General features: G+C 45.7%; 1 protein-coding gene across 1 annotated transcript in view; it reads right to left on the reverse strand.

The window, feature by feature from the left end:
• DSTYK (dual serine/threonine and tyrosine protein kinase) overlaps positions 1-19,278 on the reverse strand; it is a 504,571-nt gene that overhangs the window by 370,648 nt on the left and 114,645 nt on the right. Inside the window, exon 2 of the mRNA XM_077481291.1 lies at positions 1,366-1,754. Coding sequence (XP_077337417.1) covers positions 1,366-1,754 — 389 coding nt within the window. The remainder of the gene's footprint in view (positions 1-1,365; positions 1,755-19,278) is intronic.

The following is a 19,278-nucleotide window of genomic DNA, read 5'->3' on the forward strand; positions in this document are numbered from 1 at the left end:
TCTATGTGCAGAGGTAGGGCTTTTGGCCAATACTATTTGCCATCTTCCCTCGTCTGCTTTTATGCAGGAATTGTTTTTTTTCAAATCTGCTATCTTTTCTCAAATAATGGACACTTTGATGACATGGGGATATTCACCCTTGCTTTTTTTTTTTTACAAATATTACTTTTTCCTGTTTAACGGGCACACCCCCACATTGAACCTTAAATGGCCAATTGCATGTCACTTATGGGTATCTGCTGCATATTTACCCTTTGGGATTAATTCTGCTAAAAAATGTGGAACACTACCAATGTACTTTGTTAGATTACGCATTTTTTAAGTATATGCTTATATGTCACTCCCGCCTTTTGTAGAACAGCTATTAAGCTCCCGATGAAGCATTCATATGCAAAACATGTAGAGCAAGCGTGTTACTACATACCATACACTGTTGCAGGACTATGATGTTTGGCATTTTTTTTGCTGTTTTAGAGAGTAAAAGCAACAGTTTTGCATGTATTGACTTTGCAAAATAAAGTTTTAATGAAAATTCCCTTTTGTATCTTGTGTTTAATAAACTGTTATTTTTATAATCGGTGCCTATAAAGTCCATTTTTTTCTCCTTGTGCTTTTTGATCTAAAAATGTTATTCAACTGAGTTGTACAATTTACAGGTCAAAGAAAAAAAAAAAAAAAAAAAAAAAAAAAAAGCTAAGAACAACTAATAGCGCAACACCATGACAGGCACAAATTTGGATAATTTTCTCAGGTTCCAGATGACTGAAAACATTTCTCCCATAAACACCTAGTTCAGATGTAGAAAACAGGAGCTTTGCCCCCGATCCCCTGCTCAGACACACAACACCCCACTACCCCATCACCACATGTAGCCCTATACTCCCTATATACTTCATTCTTTACTCATCCAACATGCCCTTACATCTTTTTCCCCTTCTCCCAATTCATGTGCTAGGACCAGCGGCGGACTGGCAACTCATGGGGCCTCCAGGCAATCAAATTATGGGGCCACACAGTATACACAGACATGTTTCTATTGGCTGAGAAGGTACTGGAGAGGTGGGGCAGCCCTGATGGGGCCCCCTGGTGGCATGGGGCCCTCGGGCAGTGCCCGAGTGGCCCAATGGTCAGTCCGCCCCTGGCTAGGACTGTGCATCGACACCTAGACCGCCTGCAAAATAGTTTTAGACCCAAAAAAGGAGATATACTCCTGTGCTTCCTCAGATCGACTCCAATACCACAGTGATCAGAAACCTCTAAGAATGTACACATTACTGTAACTTCACTTTTTATTTAATAGAGACTCACCAATACACAATATTTTAGAACATAACTATATAACAAAAAAAAAAAAAACCCACATACCTGCAGCAAGTGGTAAGGCAAGGTTACTTCAAGCTCAGCCAATCTGTGTGCAGGGTCCTCTTCATCTTCTGGTATATCCAAATCCTCTTCAGGAATGGTGTCCCATTTACCTTGATGAGCTACCAGCTGATGAACTAGTTCATATTGCTCAGGCAGTGCCAAACTTACCAAAGTCTGTTTGCCATGTCTAAAACGAATGCGCCTTCGCTTACAGGTGTCTGGGTCACAACATGTTCCAACTGGCAGAAGAGGATCACCCAAAAGAGCATTAACCACTTTGCCTCGGGCACTGCAGTTATGTCCCAGAACAAAGATACAGGGCCTGCAGCGTACAGTCAGTTTCAAGTAATCTTCCTCTTGTCTCTGAAAAGTGATGCTATGCAGCTGGCCTGAAAAGAAAAAAAAAAAAAAAACAGCAAGGATGTAATACACAAGTCCAACCAAGTAGTACTAAACATTTTTGAAGTGTTGCTGAAGTAGCTTTAGCAATAAGATCAAAAAATGGTACTAAAATGAAAAGAAATTGGACATTTATAGAAATGAAGCTTTTTTAAATCAGGAGCAATTTAGATCAAGGTGGTAAACTGGTGTAACTTTAGCCACACACAAAATATATATACGGTAAACATGTTAAAGTGACTTATTCTTTAAAGAATTTAAAAGGGGTTGTAAAGCTTTGTTTATTTTCTAAATACTGTATTTTCTGCGTATATGACTACCTTTTACACTTAAAAAAAAATGCCCAAAAATCGGGGGTCGTCTTATACGCCGGGTATACAGGTATACAATTCTGCCGGATGGATGTCAGCCCCCAAATGTCTGCTAATACTGTATGTGGCTTCAGCTACAAACAGTATACGCCGTTGAGCCAAGGGCTGATGATGCTACAGCCTCTGCCAATCCAAGCAGGCGTTGTATTCATTAAAATAACACACCGCTCACCATACTTCCCTGGGTAAATCCATTCACTGATCTACTACTATACATCCTGCTATTTGCCTTTGAGGTCCTAGGCACCCAAGAGGGACAGGTAAATCTGGGACATATGATGGGGTGTTATTAAATGCATTTTGGTGGACAATTCCCATAGAATATAACCCAAAAGTGGTATAGGTTTGGTTAGTGAAAAATTCTACTTTCCAGAGTTGTGGCATTCAATAGATCTGTGTTATTGTTTGATTTACTTTATGACATATCACAGCATGGCGGATGAGTAGTTGGCATTCTTACTTTGTGTTTTTTAATGGCTCTAATGTTTTTTTGTAATTGGTGTTGCCTCAGAAGGGGGGTAGTCTTATACCGCGAGTATTGTCCAAAACCTATGTTTTCACTTGAAAAATAGGGGGTCGTCTTATACGCCCAGTCGCCTTATACGCCGGCAAATACAGTAGGTTCCTTTAACCACTTCAGCCTCGGACCAATAGTCAGCCTAAAGACCAGAGGTCTTTTTACAATTTCGCACTGCACTGCTTTAACTGGTAATTACGCGGTCATGCAATGTTGTACCCAAACGAAATTTGCGTCCTTTTCTTCCCACAAATAGAGCTCTCTTTTGATGGTATTTGATTGTCTCTGCGATTTTTATTTTTTGCAATATAAATGGAAAAAAACCGAAAATTGAGAAAAAAAAAATTTTCTACTTTTTGTTATAAGAAAAAATCGAACAAACTAAATGTTAGGGTCCTTTCACACGGGGCGGATCAGTTCTGATCCGCCCCGTGGATATCCGTTTGCTCAGCGGGGATCACTCCGTCGATCCCCGCTGAGCAGGGAGAGGACAGGTCCGTCTCTGCATACTGCGCAGGGACGGACCTGTCACAGCGCCGCTCTCCCCTATGGGAGATCGGATGACGGACCGCAGTGCCCGTCGTCACCCGATCAGATCCGCAGACGGATGGAAAAATAGCTTTTTCCTCCGTTACACTTTTTCGGATCGGAGCGGGTCGGATGTCAGCGGACATGTCACCGCTGACATCCGACGCTCCATAGACCTCTATGGAGCACCCGTTCAGGTCCGCCTGAAAAACTGACAGGCGGGCCTGAACGGGACGTCAGTGTGAAAGGGGCCATAGTCCTACATTTAGGGCAAAATTTATTCAGCCACATGTCTTTAGTAAAAAAAAATGTCAATAAGCGTAGATTTATTGGTTTGCACAAAAGTTATAGCGTCTACAAACTAGAGTACATTTTCTGGAATTTACACAGCTTTTAATTTACGACTGCCCATCTCATTTCTTGAGGTGCATAAATGGCAGTACAACCCCCTCCCCCTCAATGACCCCATTTTGGAAAGTAGACACCAAGGAAATTGCTGAGGGGCATGTTGAGCCCATTGAATAATTTTTTTTTTCGTCCCAAGTGATTGAATAATGACAAAAAAAAAAAAAAAAAAAAGGTTTACAAAAAGTTGTCACTAAATGATATATTGCTCACACATGCCATAGTTATATGTAGAATTGCACCCCAAAATATATTCTGCTGCTTCTGAGTATGAGGATACAACATATGTGGGACTTTTTGGGAGTCTAGCTGCATATGGCACCCCAAAAACAAATCACTGCCTTCAGGGTTTCTAAGGGTGCAAATTTTTGATTTCACTCCTCACTACCTACCAGTTTCGAAGGCCATAAAATGCCAATAGCACAAACCCCCCCCAATGACCCCATTTTGGAAAGTAGATACCCCAAGCTATTTACCGAGAGGCATGCTGAGTCCATGAAATATTTTATATTTTGCCACAAGTTGCAGGAATATTAAAAAAAATTGTTTTTTTTTTGCACAAAGTTGTCACTAAATGATATATTGTTCACACATGCTATGGGCATAAGTGAAATTACACAACAAAATTAATTCTGATGCTTCTCCCGAGTACGGGGATACCACATGTGGGGGACTTTTTGGGAGCCTAGCCACGTACGAGACCCTGAAAACCAAGCACTGCCTTCCGGATTTAAATGTAAAACGCTATAAAAAAAAACTGTTAGCGATCGCAGGGATCAGGCCTGACTCTGCGATCGCTGCAGTTATGCGTTTAGTGTTTTGTTTATACCACCACGGGAGGTGTATGCTTTGCACGTGGGTGTTAGTGGTACTGTCACTAACCTAGCGCTGCCTGGGGCGACGCAGACCCTGACCCTAAAACCTAATTGATATCACCCGCCGGGTGATCAGGGGGTTAAACCTTTATTGGGTAATAAATGGTGGGTGCCCTGATGCTATAAAAAGCAAACTAACCAGAGTCACCCGTAACACTTACACGGTGATCACTGGTGAAAGGGTTAACTAGGGGCAATCAGGGGGTTCAAATTTTTATTAGGTATTATATGGGGGTCCCTGGCACTATATAAAAACCTGACGGGGAACCTAAATAACTGGCTAACTAGCATCACCAGTGACACTTATATGGTGATTGCTGGTGAAAGGGTTAACTAGGGGCAATCAGGGGGTTAAAACCATTATTGGGTAGTATATCTGGGTACCTAGTGCTATAAAAACCTGGCGGTGAACCTAAAAAACTAGCGAATTAGCGACACCAGTGACACTAATGCAGCGATCAGAAAAATGATCGCTTAGTGACACTGGCAAAAGGGGGTGAAAGGGTTAACTCTAGGGGTAATCAGGGGGTTAAACCTTTATTGGGGGGTTAGGGGGCTACTCTGGACCTAACACTAACTGCCCTGACACTTTATGCAGTGATCAGTAAATAAATGATAACTGCAATCAGCGACACTGACTGGGAGGGGGGGCGGGGGGGGGGGGGTTTATTTGTGTGCCTATATGTTAGTGTATTGTTTGGTGCATTTACTTTCAGTGTTCTCCTCGTAGTCCGTAGTCCTCAAAAAGACCGCCCCAAGGAGAATGACATAATTTCCTCCCTGCCTGTGTTTACTATACACAGCGGGAGGAAGCTTCTCATTCAGCGAAACGGACCGCCGCATCCAGCGGGAGGGGGTCCGGTCCCCCCACCCGCTGGAAGGCAAGCACGTACATGTACGTGCTTGTTCCTGTACATGCCATTCTGATGACGTACATTCCCATGCGGCGGTCCTTAAGTGGTTAAGCTAGTGCATTGTTGGTTCATTTACCTTTTCCTTAGATTTCCCTTTTAAATATTTCTGTGTCTGAATTTCTCACTTCGTTTCTCCTCAGTAAACTTCACACCATCATCCAAGTGGCGTTTAGTCAGCCAGAACAGCTTACTGAGGAGGAATAGGAAGTGAGAAATTCAAAGAAAAAAACATTTAGAAGGGAAATCGAAGGAAAAAAAAAAAAAAAGTATAAGTGAACCAACAATGCACTAGCTTAAAGGAACCTACTTAGAGAAAAAAAAAAAAAAAACCTTTACAACCTCTTTAAATACCTTTACAAACATGTCAAAATGGCCTTGCTCCTTGCAATGTTTTGCAAAGAGCAGCCCTTAACCTCCTCCGAGGTCTCCTACCAGCATTCCTTGCTCTTGCCTTGATAGCAAGATATATTTTTGCTATAGGGGCACTTCTGCAGGCTTGATCCTGAGGAGAAAGGATTTTTTCTCCTCAGTGTCCCATGAGACATCAATCTGCTGTCGACTGTGTCCCATGAGGAAAAAGAAAACCCGAGGCACATTGATAAACTTGCCTGTGGGGGACAGCACACCACCACAACATTCACTGGCAGGATCAAAAACATAAAATAATAAAGAGAAGGACATGACTGATTGTAAATAGCTCTACAGTGATTTGTTCTAGTACATGAGCAATTTTGCCTGTACAGTACTTGCACACTTTCAAAGTAGTATTGCCATAGTTTTCCAATTCTAGAATCCCACAGAGGACCAACTGCATAGAGTACCTTAACCACTTCAATACCGGGCACTTAAACACCTTCCTGCCCAGACCAATTTTGAGCTTTCAGCGTTGTCGCACTTCGAATGACAATTGCGCGGTCATGCTACACTGTACCCAAATGACATTTTTATAATTTTTTTCCCACAAATAGAGCTTTCTTTTGATGGTATTTGATCACCTCTGCGGTTTTTATTTTTGCTAAATAAAAAAATACCGAAAATTTTGAAAAAAGTTTTTTTTGTTTGTTTCAAAACTTTGCAAATAAGTAAGTTTTCTCCTTCACTGATGGGGTTGCAATGATAAGGCGCCACTGATGGGCACCGATGAAGTGGCACTGATGAGGTGGCATTTATGGACACCGATAGGTGGCACAAATTGGCATGGATGGGCATGGGCAGGCGGCACAGGTGGGCATGGGCAGGCGGCACAGGTGGGCATGGGCAGGCGGCACAGGTGGGCATGGGCAGGCGGCACAGGTGGGCATGGGCAGGCGGCACAGGTGGGCATGGATGGGCACTGATAGGCGGCACAGACGCGAGTGAGGAAAAGCCGATCACCGGCTTTTCCCATTTACACTGTGATCAGCCGCGATTGGACATGGCTGATCACGTGGTAAAGAGTCTCCGGAGACTTTACCGAGATCGTAGTTGCCGGGTGTCAGACTGACACCCCGCAACAACGATCACCGCGATGCGCGCCCCTGGGGGCGTGCAGCAGCTCATAATCCTGATCACGTCATATGACGTCCAGTCAGGATTATGCAACCACTTTGCCACCGTCTATTTGTTATAGAGCGGGCGGCAAGTGGTTAATCCGATTCATGCTATGGTTGCCCAGTAATGTGGTGGTAAACACCTGCCCTCCACTCTGGCAAGGCTGATGAGGGTCCTACAACAGTAGATTAAGGCTGAACTTTCAGACACACAGCTTCAGGCTGGACCCATTTAGACTTTGCTCTCATTTACGGCGGAAGCTGCATGATGTCTGGACACCAGATAGGTATAAAGCTAATTTTCTTCTTTAGGTCTCGGTGCAGATGCAGTGGCCACATCCATGGCTTGTCTTCACTCAATGCCATCAATGATGGTGGCGGCCCTTTTCCATGCAGAGAACTAGCTGGTTGTTTGCTGGCATAATTGCATTTAGGGCTGCAACTAACGGCCATTTTCATAATTCATTAGTTAACCGATTGTTTTGATTAAATCAGATCAAATAAAAATTAAAAATATAAAAAATAAAAAACACGACGACCTGCAATACTATTCTGCAGATTTTCAGACAGGACTACTAATATAATGCATGACAGAGTCCCTTGTCATATACAGGTATCCTGCCGTGTCTATTTCACCTGGGGCCACCAATGACGGGGCACACTATTCCACCCGGGACCACCAATAATGGGGCACCATTTGCTCCACCCCGAACACCAATGGAGCACTATTTGCCCCCCCCCCCACTCCCGAGAACACCAATGATGGGGCATTCCACCGTGCAGTTCATTTTGCACAGAGTGGTCCCATCAGGGTTTACTTCCTCTTTAAAGCCGTATTTGGATACAAAAAGATTTCCCAAGCTTTAAACATCCCAAGGAGCACTGTGCAAGCGATCATTTTAAAATGGGAGTATCAGACCACTGCAAATCTACCAAGACCTGGCCGTCCCTCTAAACTTTCAGCTCAGACGAGAAGAAGACTGATCAGAGATGCAGCCAAGAGGCCCATGATCACTCTGGATGAACTGCAGAGAACTACAGCTGAGGTGGGAGAGTCTGTCCATAGGACAACAATCAGTCGTACACTGCACAAATCTGGCCTTTATGGAAGAGTGGCAAGAAGAAAGCCATTTCTCAAAGATATCCATAAAAAGTCTCGTCTAACGTTTGCCACAAGGCACCTGGGAGACACACCAAACATGTGGAAGAAGGTGCTCTGGTCAGATGAAACCAAAATCGAACTTTTTGCCCACAATGCAAAACGATATGTTTGGCGTAAAAGCAACACAGCTCATCACCCTCAACACACCATCCCCACTGTCAAACATGGTGGTGGCAGCATCATGGTTTGGGCCTGCTTTTCTTCAGCAGGGACAGGGAAGATGGTTAAAATTGAGGGGAAGATGGATGCAGCCAAATACAGGACCATTCTGGATGAAAACCTGTTGGAGTCTGCAAAAGACCTGAAACTGGGACGGAGATTTATCTTTCAACAAGACAATGGTCCCAAACATACAGCAAAATCTACAAAGGAATGGTTCACAAATAAACGTATCCAGGTGTTAGAATGGCCAAGTCAAAGTCCAGACCTGAATCCAATCGACAATCTGTGGAAAGAGCTGAAAACTGCTGTTCACCACTGACTGAGCTTGAGCTGTTTTGCAAGTTAGAATGGGCAAGAATTTCAGTCTCTCGATGTGCAAAACTGATAGAGACATACCCCAAGCGACTTGCAGCTGTAATCGCTGCAAAAGGTGGCTCTACAAAGTATTAACGCAAGGGGGCCATATAATTTTGCATGCCCCACTTGTCACTTTTTTATTGGTTGAAAAAGTTTCAAAAATTCAATAGATTTCGTTCCACTTCACAATTGTGTCCCACATATTGGTGATTCTTCACAAAAAATAAAAATTTTATATCTTTATGTTTGAAGCCTGAAATGTGGCAAAAGGTTTAAAAGTTCAAGGGGGCCGAATACTTTCGCAAAGCACTGTACATACATACACACCCCTTTTAGAAAAGGAAGTTCAAACTCCAAAACTACTTGCACATGGGCATCTCGAGTCAGCCGCATAGCATCCCACCCCTTTCAGGCACCTCCAGCCCTGGTGCTAGCCAACTGAAATCTATGACCGGCTGAACTACAGAGCAGCTGGATACTGTACGAAGGGGTACTTGCACTTAGTGCACCATGGGTTCAGGACAAATTCCCCAAAAGAATTCCTGACTAAAATTTGTAGATATAAGTACACATAAGCCAATATACACAAGTGAGAGTGCATACACGAGTAAAGCCACCTACACCCAAACTGAAAATTTTCACTTGAAACTGCTATTACTAGGCAGTCTTCCTAATCTGCCTCTTGATATTCCGCAGTGCTTCGTCCTCTTCGGTGAGTGGCCCCGTTGCCTTCTGGGACATGTGTCACAGAAAACATGGCCATTCCCAAAGCGCCGCGCGACTCGCGCATGCGCAGTAGGAAACGGGCAGTGAAGCTGCAAGAATCCACTGCCCGTTTCCCTTTAAGATGGAGGAGCCGGCAGCTAATCCGATGGACAGTTCGGCCTCGGGGTGGCCAACATCGCGGGATCGCTGGACAGGTAACTGTCCTTAATAAAAGTCAGCAGCTACAGTGTCTGTAGCTGATGACATTTTTTTTTTTTTAATATTGGCCGGGACACCCCTTTAACTTCCTATCCTAAAGGTGACAACACTGACCAAGTGCATTTCTGCATAAGCAGCTTTGTCACCCTAGTGAAATGCAGAGACTGTTGCCAAATACATACCAAACAAGATTCAGCTTACAAGCAAACAACCTTGTGAAATAGACACTGACCAATTTATAAAAAAAAAACAAAAACACATCAAGCCCTTTAAAGAAAAGGACTTTAAAAATCCAAAGCTACATATGGACTTACATTGATTTAACAGCAGAGCCTACCAGATAGTATGACTAGACCAGTGATGGCGAACCTTGGCACCCCAGATGTTTTGGAACTACATTTCCCATGATGCTCAGCTACACTGCAGAGTGCATGAGCATCATGGGAAATTTCGTTCCAAAACATCTGGGATGCCAAGGTTTGCCATCACTGCTATAGACTGATCAAAAATTCAGGTAACTGCAGGAACCTTCTGAATTATAATTTATGGTCGTTCACTTACAGCCAACCTAGGGATCGACTTTAGCTGAACAGGGTTATTGAAAACACTACTCAATCAGCGGGCTGCAGTGCTGACTAGTGTATTTTGATAGTGAAGTCCTCCTACTGGCAGAATACAATAGCCCAGAAGGGAGGATTCCTCTATACACACCACTTGTGTGGATGAAAGAATCCATTACTTCATAAAAACAACCGATCTATGCCCAGCCTAAGTCAGTTTGAGAAAATAAATGCCAAGGCTTATATCCATGCATTATACTGTGTGAACAATAAAGCAACTTCAATTAGTATGAATAATTTACCATAATAAAAGTGACTGCACATGTATACAAAACCAAAACAAGAGCACTCAAAAGACCATGCAAATTTAGAAAAAGGCTCAGATAGTGCAATGCATTATATAAGGGCTTGATTATAAAAAGAGAACAAAAAAAGACCACTCAAAAGGCAAGCCAAATATACCTACATGTACACCACTGTTCCCCAGGAGACAGCAGAGCGCATCTGACATCTGTATACTCAACCCCACTCTACGCATTTCATCCCATAAAACAAATTGTGCATGGAGGGGTTGAGTACATCATCACACAAATGCTTGCTGTGTCCTGGTGAGCAGTGGCAGGCATGCAAGTATTTGGCTGGCCTTTTGGTTCTGCTTTTATAATCAAGTCCCTATATATTGCACCAAGTCATCTTCTCAATTTGTATGGTATTTGAGAGACTGGTTGGCTGTTTGGAGTGGCAGTGGTCCATCCAGTAGTGGAACAGCATTTCTCCTGGAAGTTCATGTGGTTAACAGGCAAAAGGGTAAATGGACAGATGTGACCTGAGCAGCAGCCTCTCTGCAGAATAGATTCCTATGAGCAAGTTATACCCCTGTGAGATTCTGTGTGTGGTAAGTGCGCTACTTACCTTAAAGTGATGGGAACAGAATAGACAAGGTGCATTAACATTCACATTTAGGTTTCATTACTCAGGCACAGGATAGTCCAGTTAGACCAATCTCCGTCACAGCTTCCAGCGGAGGGGGTGATGTCCTGTGAATCCTTCTCATAGCCGGCATCCTGACCAGCAGGAATCTTCCAGCATGTGTGAAGAGTCCAAAGCGAGGCTTGGAGAGCAGCTGGTTGATTACAGGGAAGTGCAAAGCTTGAGAAAGGAGCGCGCACTACAGACACCCCCCTAATGCACATGCTCAGGAACACGTCGCCATTTTAGTAATGAAACCTCAATGAGTGTTTTTAACACATTTTGTCTATTAAAACTACACAGTCTTAACTAAGAGGTGCCTGCTTCCTGTTTGATTTCTCTACATGTTTGGAGTTTGCTTCGGCTTCCCCTGCAAGGCTGCCCTGTCTGTATAGACTGTTTCCTCACACAGAGCTTAACAGCTCAAAGGACATTTGTATGGACTCTAATCTCACACTATATACTATAACCCATACCACCATCCATTGTATGTATGTGTATATGTATATATATATATATATATATATATATATATATATATATATATATATATATATATATATATATATATATATATATATATATATATATATACACACATACATACATAATCCTTTGGAAACTGCTGATCACAGAACAATGTAAGGAGCCAACCACAGAGCAGGAAAGTATAAGACGTTTAGCCCCCCTCCATTTTAAATAGAAGGACTTTAGTATCGCAAAAGTGGCTATGCATGAACGTAAAAACTGTGTGCAGCAGCCCCCATTAATTCTTACCCGAGCACCCTTGCAATACAGTGATGTCCATGAGAGCCTTGATTCTCTGGGGACTCCTCACTCCCGACTGTTTTTTGCCAGCAGTGGGAGCCACTGGCCCCCACTGCTGTCAATCACAGCCAGCGAGCCAAGCCTCCATGTGTGAATAGACACAGCAACAAAAACGGAGTGCCTGTTTGGGAGCCCCACAAAGCAAGCTGCTTGCTGTGAGGGGACCCAGCAGGAGGGAGGGGCCTAGGAGCACCAGCATTGGGCACAAGAGGAAGATTAGGGCTGCTCTGTGTAATGGTTTTGCAGAGCAGGGGAAGACCACAAGGCTTTACTATTACTTTAACCACTTCCTGACCAATGCACACCGATATAAGTCAGCAGAATGGCACAGATAGGCAAATAGAAGTGCAGGTACATCCCTTTAAATTTATCATGCCACCTTGTCGGGATAGAAAACTGGCTAAAAGACAGAATTCAGAGAGTAGTGGTAAATGATTCTTACTCTGAATGGTCTAAGGTTATGAGTGGTGTACCCCAAGGTTCAGTGCTGGGACCCTTACTTTTTAATATCTTTATAAATGATATTGGGTCTGGGATCAAGAGTAACATTTCCGTCTTTGCAGATGACACCAAGCTATGCGGTGCAATAACGTCCTTACAGGATGTCACCAATTTACAAGCCGACCTCAACGCTCTGTCTAATTGGGCGACTATATGGCAGATGAGGTTTAATGTTGAGAAATGTAAGGTTATGCACTTGGGGGCTAAGAATATGCATGCATCATACACGCTAGGGGGAGTACAACTGGGGGAATCCATAGTGGAGAAGGATCTGGGGGTTTTGGTAGATCATAAGCTCAATAATAGCATGCAATGCCAAGCTGCGATTTCCAAAGCGAGCAAAGTCCTTTCCTGTATTGAGAGGTATTTACTCCAGAGAGAGATATCATTTTGCCCCTGTTCAAATCATTAGTAAGACCTCATCTGGAATATGCCGTTCAGTTTTGGGCACCAGTTCTCAAAAAGGATATCGGGGAACTGGAGAAAGTGCAGAGAAGGGCAACCAAACTGATAAGAGGCATGGAGGAACTCAGCTATGAGGAAAGATTAGAGGAACTGAATTTATTCACTCTTGATAAGAGGAGATTAAGGGGGGATTTGATCAACATGTACAAATATATAAGGGGTCCATATAGGGAACTTGGTGTCGAGTTATTCACTTTAAAGTCAAGAAAGAGGACAAGGGGGCACTCTTTACGTCTAGAGGAGAAGAGATTTCATCTCCAAATACGGAAAGGTTTCTTCACAGTAAGAGCTGTACAAATGTGGAATAGACTCCCTGCAGAGGTGGTTATGGCCAGCTCAGTGGATTGCTTTAAGAAAGGCCTGGATTATTTCCTAAGTGTACATAATATAACTAAGTGCTAAAATGTATAGGTAAAGTTGATCCGGGGAAAATCCGGTTGCCTGTCGGGGGATCAGGAAGGAATTTTTTCCCCTGCTTTAGCAAATTGGATCATGCTCTGCTGAGGTTTTTTGCCTTCCTCTGAATCAACTGTGGGTATATGGGCTGGTGTATGTATGTATGCATACATATATATATATATATATATATATATTTTTTTTTTTTTTTGGTTGAACTGGTGGATGGACTTGTGTCTTTTTTCAACCTGACTAACTATGTAACCTCGAGTCCAATCGCGGGTTCCGCAGATCCAATCATCGCAGGGATACCCACGATCGTCTCACGGGAGATGCTAAAGTAAACAAGCATCTCCTTTTTCTGCCTAGCAACAGTGACACTGATCTCTGCTCCCTGTGATTGGAGCAGAGATCAGTTATGTGTAAAACACAGCCACGCCACCCACAGATAGCAACACGCCCCTGGGACACACTTAACACCTACACTGCCAGTGTAATTTACACAGGAATCAGTGCATTTGTATAGCAATGATTGCTGTATAAATGACAATGGTCCCAAATCTGTCAAAAATGTAAAATGGGTCCGCCATAATGTCGCAGTCACAATAAAAATCGCTGATCCATTACTAGTAAAAAAAAAAAAAAGAAAAAGCCAGAAAGCTATCCTTTTTGTAAACACTAATTTTTGCACAAACCAATCGCTTACTGCGATTTTTACCAAAAATATGTAGAACACCACGCATCGGCCTAAACAGGAGGGAAAATTTTTTTTTACACATTTTTAGGGGATATAGCAAAAAGTAGAAAATGCGTTTTCAAAATTGTCGCTCTTTTTTGTTTATAGTGCAAAAAATAAAAACCGCAGGACTGAACACCACGAAAAGAAAGTTCTATTTGTGGGGAGAAAAAAGAGAAATTGTCAAAAAAAGGTCAATTTTATTTGGGAGCTAAGTCGCACAAATGTGCAATTGCCAGTTAATGCGACACAGTACCCAATTGCAAAAAGTGGTCTTTGGCCAGCAAAATGGTCTGTGGCTTATGTAGAACATCTTTTCCTCCCACAAAACAGAAGCATTGTGCATATAAATGAGTCAAAACCTCACTGTCATTTTATCTGCATCTTACCTCCTTTAGCTGTAACAGGTTTCTGTGCCTGATGTCCCTCCTGCTCCTGGCTGAATTTCCAAGTTCTGACTTCCTATTTCCTTCCTTTACCAGTCCTGATACTACATGTCCCATTCATGCTTTGAGCCTCTGTAGTTTCAGGGCAGGCTTAGGGAGTAACTTAGCAGTTCTGAGAGTTGATGTGGGTGGGTCCTAAAGTTATGGTGGGTGTTTCAAGGAGTGTATTGGAATTCTGCAGTGAACAAAGTGCTGTACAGCAGGAAGTGTAACCTTACAAACTATCTCTTGAACAAGAAATTTGCCATTCTGGCTATAAAGGGCACACAAATATAAGACTGGTCACTTTTTTTTCTGCTCCAATCTTATTCTTTTTAACAAAAAAACACCAAGTTGTCTTTATTGAAGGCATGATGCGCAACGTGTTAATCATACTCAGTCTCTGCTGCGTCTACCTTGTCCCTTAGTTGATCAACCATTACACAGTGCGCATTCTCAGCATGCCCAGCTTACTTAAAATTACTATGTCTTTCCAAACACCCCCATTTTATGCAGTTCAACAGCTTTTATTGAATTATGAATAGTTTGCTTGTTCCAAATTCATCCAAATATATTACCTTCAATAGAAGATGCGTCCATTGTGTATGCTTTATGAACTGTATGTAGCCCAACTATATTATGAACATAAAAAGTGTAGTGCAAAACAAAATTGACATACTGCAACAATCAACTCAAAACCTCATGATCTCACTGTACTTAACCAGTGTCAATACCTTTACTGAATAAAGAACAAAATGTGAAAAATAGTCTTAACTTTTAAAGCATAATATAGTTCAGCACGATTCTGGAAAAAATTTAATTAAAATAGTTTGCTTCGAATAAAGATCACGATACTCTGCGCAACATTTTACTTTCTACAAAAAAAAAAAAAAATGTGCCAACTTTAGTTTATTTTTTTAATTAGTTGAAGTAATTTTTGGGAACATTTGAAAGACTGCTGCCCAAATACAGCGTGACAAAATATTGCAACGATTGGGATTAGTAAACCACAGACTACAATCTTGCTAGTATTGGAAGAATTTGACATTGCTATTCATTTTAGGGGCCCAGAAATCGGAGTGGTTCGGGGTAGCACTATTTCTTAGACACAGGTTCTTGCACTGGTATACTAAACCCAACAACATTTTACATGTTTAGAGGCAATATACTATACATTTCTCTATTACAGTATGCTTTTCTGGATGGTCTTTTATGGGTGTATGAAAAAAATTCAATAAAAAAACATGAATTGATCACAAAATAATGCAATATCTGATTTATATAGATATATCCACACACTTTAGTAAATATTTCATTTTGGGATGCACCGAAACATAGGCCGAAAAAAGCTTTTTCTGAAAGAGGGGACCCGTGAGGAGCGGAGGCGGCTGCTGGGACCCGTGAGGAGCGGAGGCGGCTGCTGGGACCCGTGAGGAGCGGAGGCGGCTGCTGGGACCCGTGAGGAGCGGAGGCGGCTGCTGGGACCCGTGAGGAGCGGAGGCGGCTGCTGGGACCCGTGAGGAGCGGAGGCGGCTGCTGGGACCCGTGAGGAGCGGAGGCGGCTGCTGGAACCGAGAGGAGCGGAGGCGGCTACTGGAACCGAGAGGAGCGGAGGCGGCTACTGGAACCGAGAGGAGCGGAGGCGGCTACTGGAACCGAGAGGAGCGGAGGCGGCTACTGGAACCGAGAGGAGCGGAGGCGGCTACTGGAACCGAGAGGAGCGGAGGCGGCTACTGGAACCGAGAGGAGCGGAGGCGGCTACTGGGACCCGAGAGGAGCGGAGGCGGCTACTGGGACCCGAGAGGAGCGGAGGCGGCTACTGGAACCGAGAGGAGCGGAGGCGGCTACTGGAACCGAGAGGAGCGGAGGCGGCTACTGGAACCGAAAGGAGCGGAGGCGGCTACTGGAACCGAAAGGAGCGGAGGCGGCTACTGGAACCGAGAGGAGCGGAGGCGGCTACTGGAACCGAGAGGAGCGGAGGCGGCTACTGGAACCGAGAGGAGCGGAGGCGGCTACTGGAACCGAGAGGAGCGGAGGCGGCTACTGGAACCGAGAGGAGCGGAGGCGGCTACTGGAACCGAGAGGAGCGAAGGCAGCTGCTGGGACCAGTGAGGCGCGAGGCGGCTGCTGGGACCAGTTAAGCGCGAGGCGGATGTTGGGACCAGTGAGGCGCGGGGCGGCTGCTGGGACAAGTGAGACGCGAGGCGGCTGCAGGGACCAGTGAGGCGCGAGGTTGCTGCAGGAACCAGTGAGGCGCGAGGCGGCTGCTGGGAGCCTGAGGCGCGAAGCGGCTACTGGGACCCGTGAGGCGCGAGGCGGCTACTGGGACCCGTGATGCAGCTACTGGAGATCCGTGAGGCGCGAGGCGGCTGCTGGGAGCCTGAGGCGCGAGGCGGCTACTGGGACCCGTGAGGCGCGAGGCGGCTACTGGGACCAGTGATGCGGCTACTGGAGACCCGTTAGGGGCGAGGCGGCTACTGAGATCCGTGAGTCGCGAGGCAGATACTGAGACCCGTGAGGCGCGAGGCGGATACTGAGACCCGTGAGGCGCGAGGCGGATACTGAGACCCAGGAGGCGCAAAGACAGCTGCTGGGACCATGAGGCGGCTACTGGGACCATGAGGAGCAACGGCAGCTGCTGGGACCCTTGAGGCAGCTGCTGGGACCATGAGGAGCGAAGGCAGCTGCTGGGACCATGAGGAGCGAAGGCAGCTACTGGGACCATGAGGAGCGAAGGCAGCTACTGGGACCATGGAGGAGCGAAGGCAGCTACTGGGACCATGGAGGAGCGAAGGCAGCTACTGGGACCATGAGGAGCGAAGGCAGCTACTGGGACCATGAGGAGCGAAGGCAGCTACTGGGACCATGAGGAGCGAAGGCAGCTACTGGGACCATGAGGAGCGAAGGCAGCTACTGGGACCATGAGGAGCGAAGGCAGCTACTGGGACCATGAGGAGCGAAGGCAGCTACTGGGACCATGAGGAGCGAAGGCAGCTGCTGGGACCATGAGCAGCGAAGGCAGCTGCTGGGACCATGAGGAGCGAAGGCAGCTGCTGGGACCATGAGGAGCGAAGGCAGCTGCTGGGACCATGAGGAGCGAAGGCAGCTGCTGGGACCCTTGAGGAGCGAAGGCAGCTGCTGGGACCATGAGGAGCGAAGGCAGCTGCTGGGACCCTTGAGGAGCGAAGGCAGCTGCTGGGACCATGAGGAGCGAAGGCAGCTGCTGGGACCATGAGGAGCGAAGGCAGCTGCTGGGACACACTTAACACCTACACTGCCAGTGTAGTTACAGGGCAGGCTTAGGGAGTAACTTAGCAGTTCTGAGAGTTGATGTGGGTGGGTCCTAAAGTTATGGTGGATGTTTCAAGGAGTGTATTGGAATTCTGCAGTGAACAAAGTGTTGTACAGCAGGAAGTGTAACCTTACAAACTATCTCTTGAACAAGAAATTTGCCATTCTGGCTATAAAGGGCACACAAATATAAGACTGGTCACTTTTTTTTCTGCTCCAATCTTATTCTTTTTAACAAAAAAACGTGTTAATCATACTCAGTCTCTGCTGCGTCTACCTTGTCCCTTAGTTGATCAACCATTACACAGTGCGCATTCTCAGCATGCCCAGCTTACTTAAAATAACTATGTCTTTCCAAACACCCCCATTTTATGCAGTTCAACAGCTTTTATTGAATTATGAATAGTTTGCTTGTTCCAAATTCATCCAAATATATTACCTTCAATAGAAGATGCGTCCATTGTGTATGCTTTATGAACTGTATGTAGCCCAACTATATTATGAACATAAAAAGTGTAGTGCAAAACAAAATTGACATACTGCAACAATCAACTCAAAACCTCATGATCTCACTGTACTTAACCAGTGTCAATACCTTTACTGAATAAAGAACAAAATGTGAAAAATAGTCTTAACTTTTAAAGCATAATATAGTTCAGCACGATTCTGGAAAAAAGGAGCGAAGGCAGCTGCTGGGACCCTTGAGGAGCGAAGGCAGCTGCTGGGACCCTTGAGGAGCGAAGGCAGCTGCTGGGACCCTTGAGGAGCGAAGGCAGCTGCTGGGACCCTTGAGGAGCGAAGGCAGCTGCTGGGACCCTTGAGGAGCGAAGGCAGCTGCTGGGACCCTTGAGGAGCGAAGGCAGCTGCTGGGACCCTTGAGGAGCGAAGGCAGCTGCTGGGACCCTTGAGGAGCGAAGGCAGCTGCTGGGACCCTTGAGGAGCGAAGGCAGCTGCTGGGACCCTTGAGGAGCGAAGGCAGCTGCTGGGACCCTTGAGGAGCGAAGGCAGCTGCTGGGACCCTTGAGGAGCGAAGGCAGCTGCTGGGACCCTTGAGGAGCGAAGGCAGCTGCTGGGACCCTTGAGGAGCGAAGGCAGCTGCTGGGACCCTTGAGGAGCGAAGGCAGCTGCTGGGACCCTTGAGGAGCGAAGGCAGCTGCTGGGACCCTTGAGGAGCGAAGGCAGCTGCTGGGACCCTTGAGGAGCGAAGGCAGCTGCTGGGACCCTTGAGGAGCGAAGGCAGCTGCTGGGACCCTTGAGGAGCGAAGGCAGCTGCTGGGACCCTTGAGGAGCGAAGGCAGCTGCTGGGACCCTTGAGGAGCGAAGGCAGCTGCTGGGACCCTTGAGGAGCGAAGGCAGCTGCTGGGACCCTTGAGGAGCGAAGGCAGCTGCTGGGACCCTTGAGGAGCGAAGGCAGCTGCTGGGACCCTTGAGGAGCGAAGGCAGCTGCTGGGACCCTTGAGGAGCGAAGGCAGCTGCTGGGACCCTTGAGGAGCGAAGGCAGCTGCTGGGACCCTTGAGGAGCGAAGGCAGCTGCTGGGACCCTTGAGGAGCGAAGGCAGCTGCTGGGACCCTTGAGGAGCGAAGGCAGCTGCTGGGACC

The sequence above is a fragment of the Lithobates pipiens genome, unplaced genomic scaffold (assembly GCF_037356315.1).
Source record: "Lithobates pipiens isolate NorthernLeopardFrog02 unplaced genomic scaffold, aLitPip1_a1.2 Scaffold_16, whole genome shotgun sequence".
NCBI lineage: Eukaryota > Metazoa > Chordata > Amphibia > Anura > Ranidae > Lithobates > Lithobates pipiens.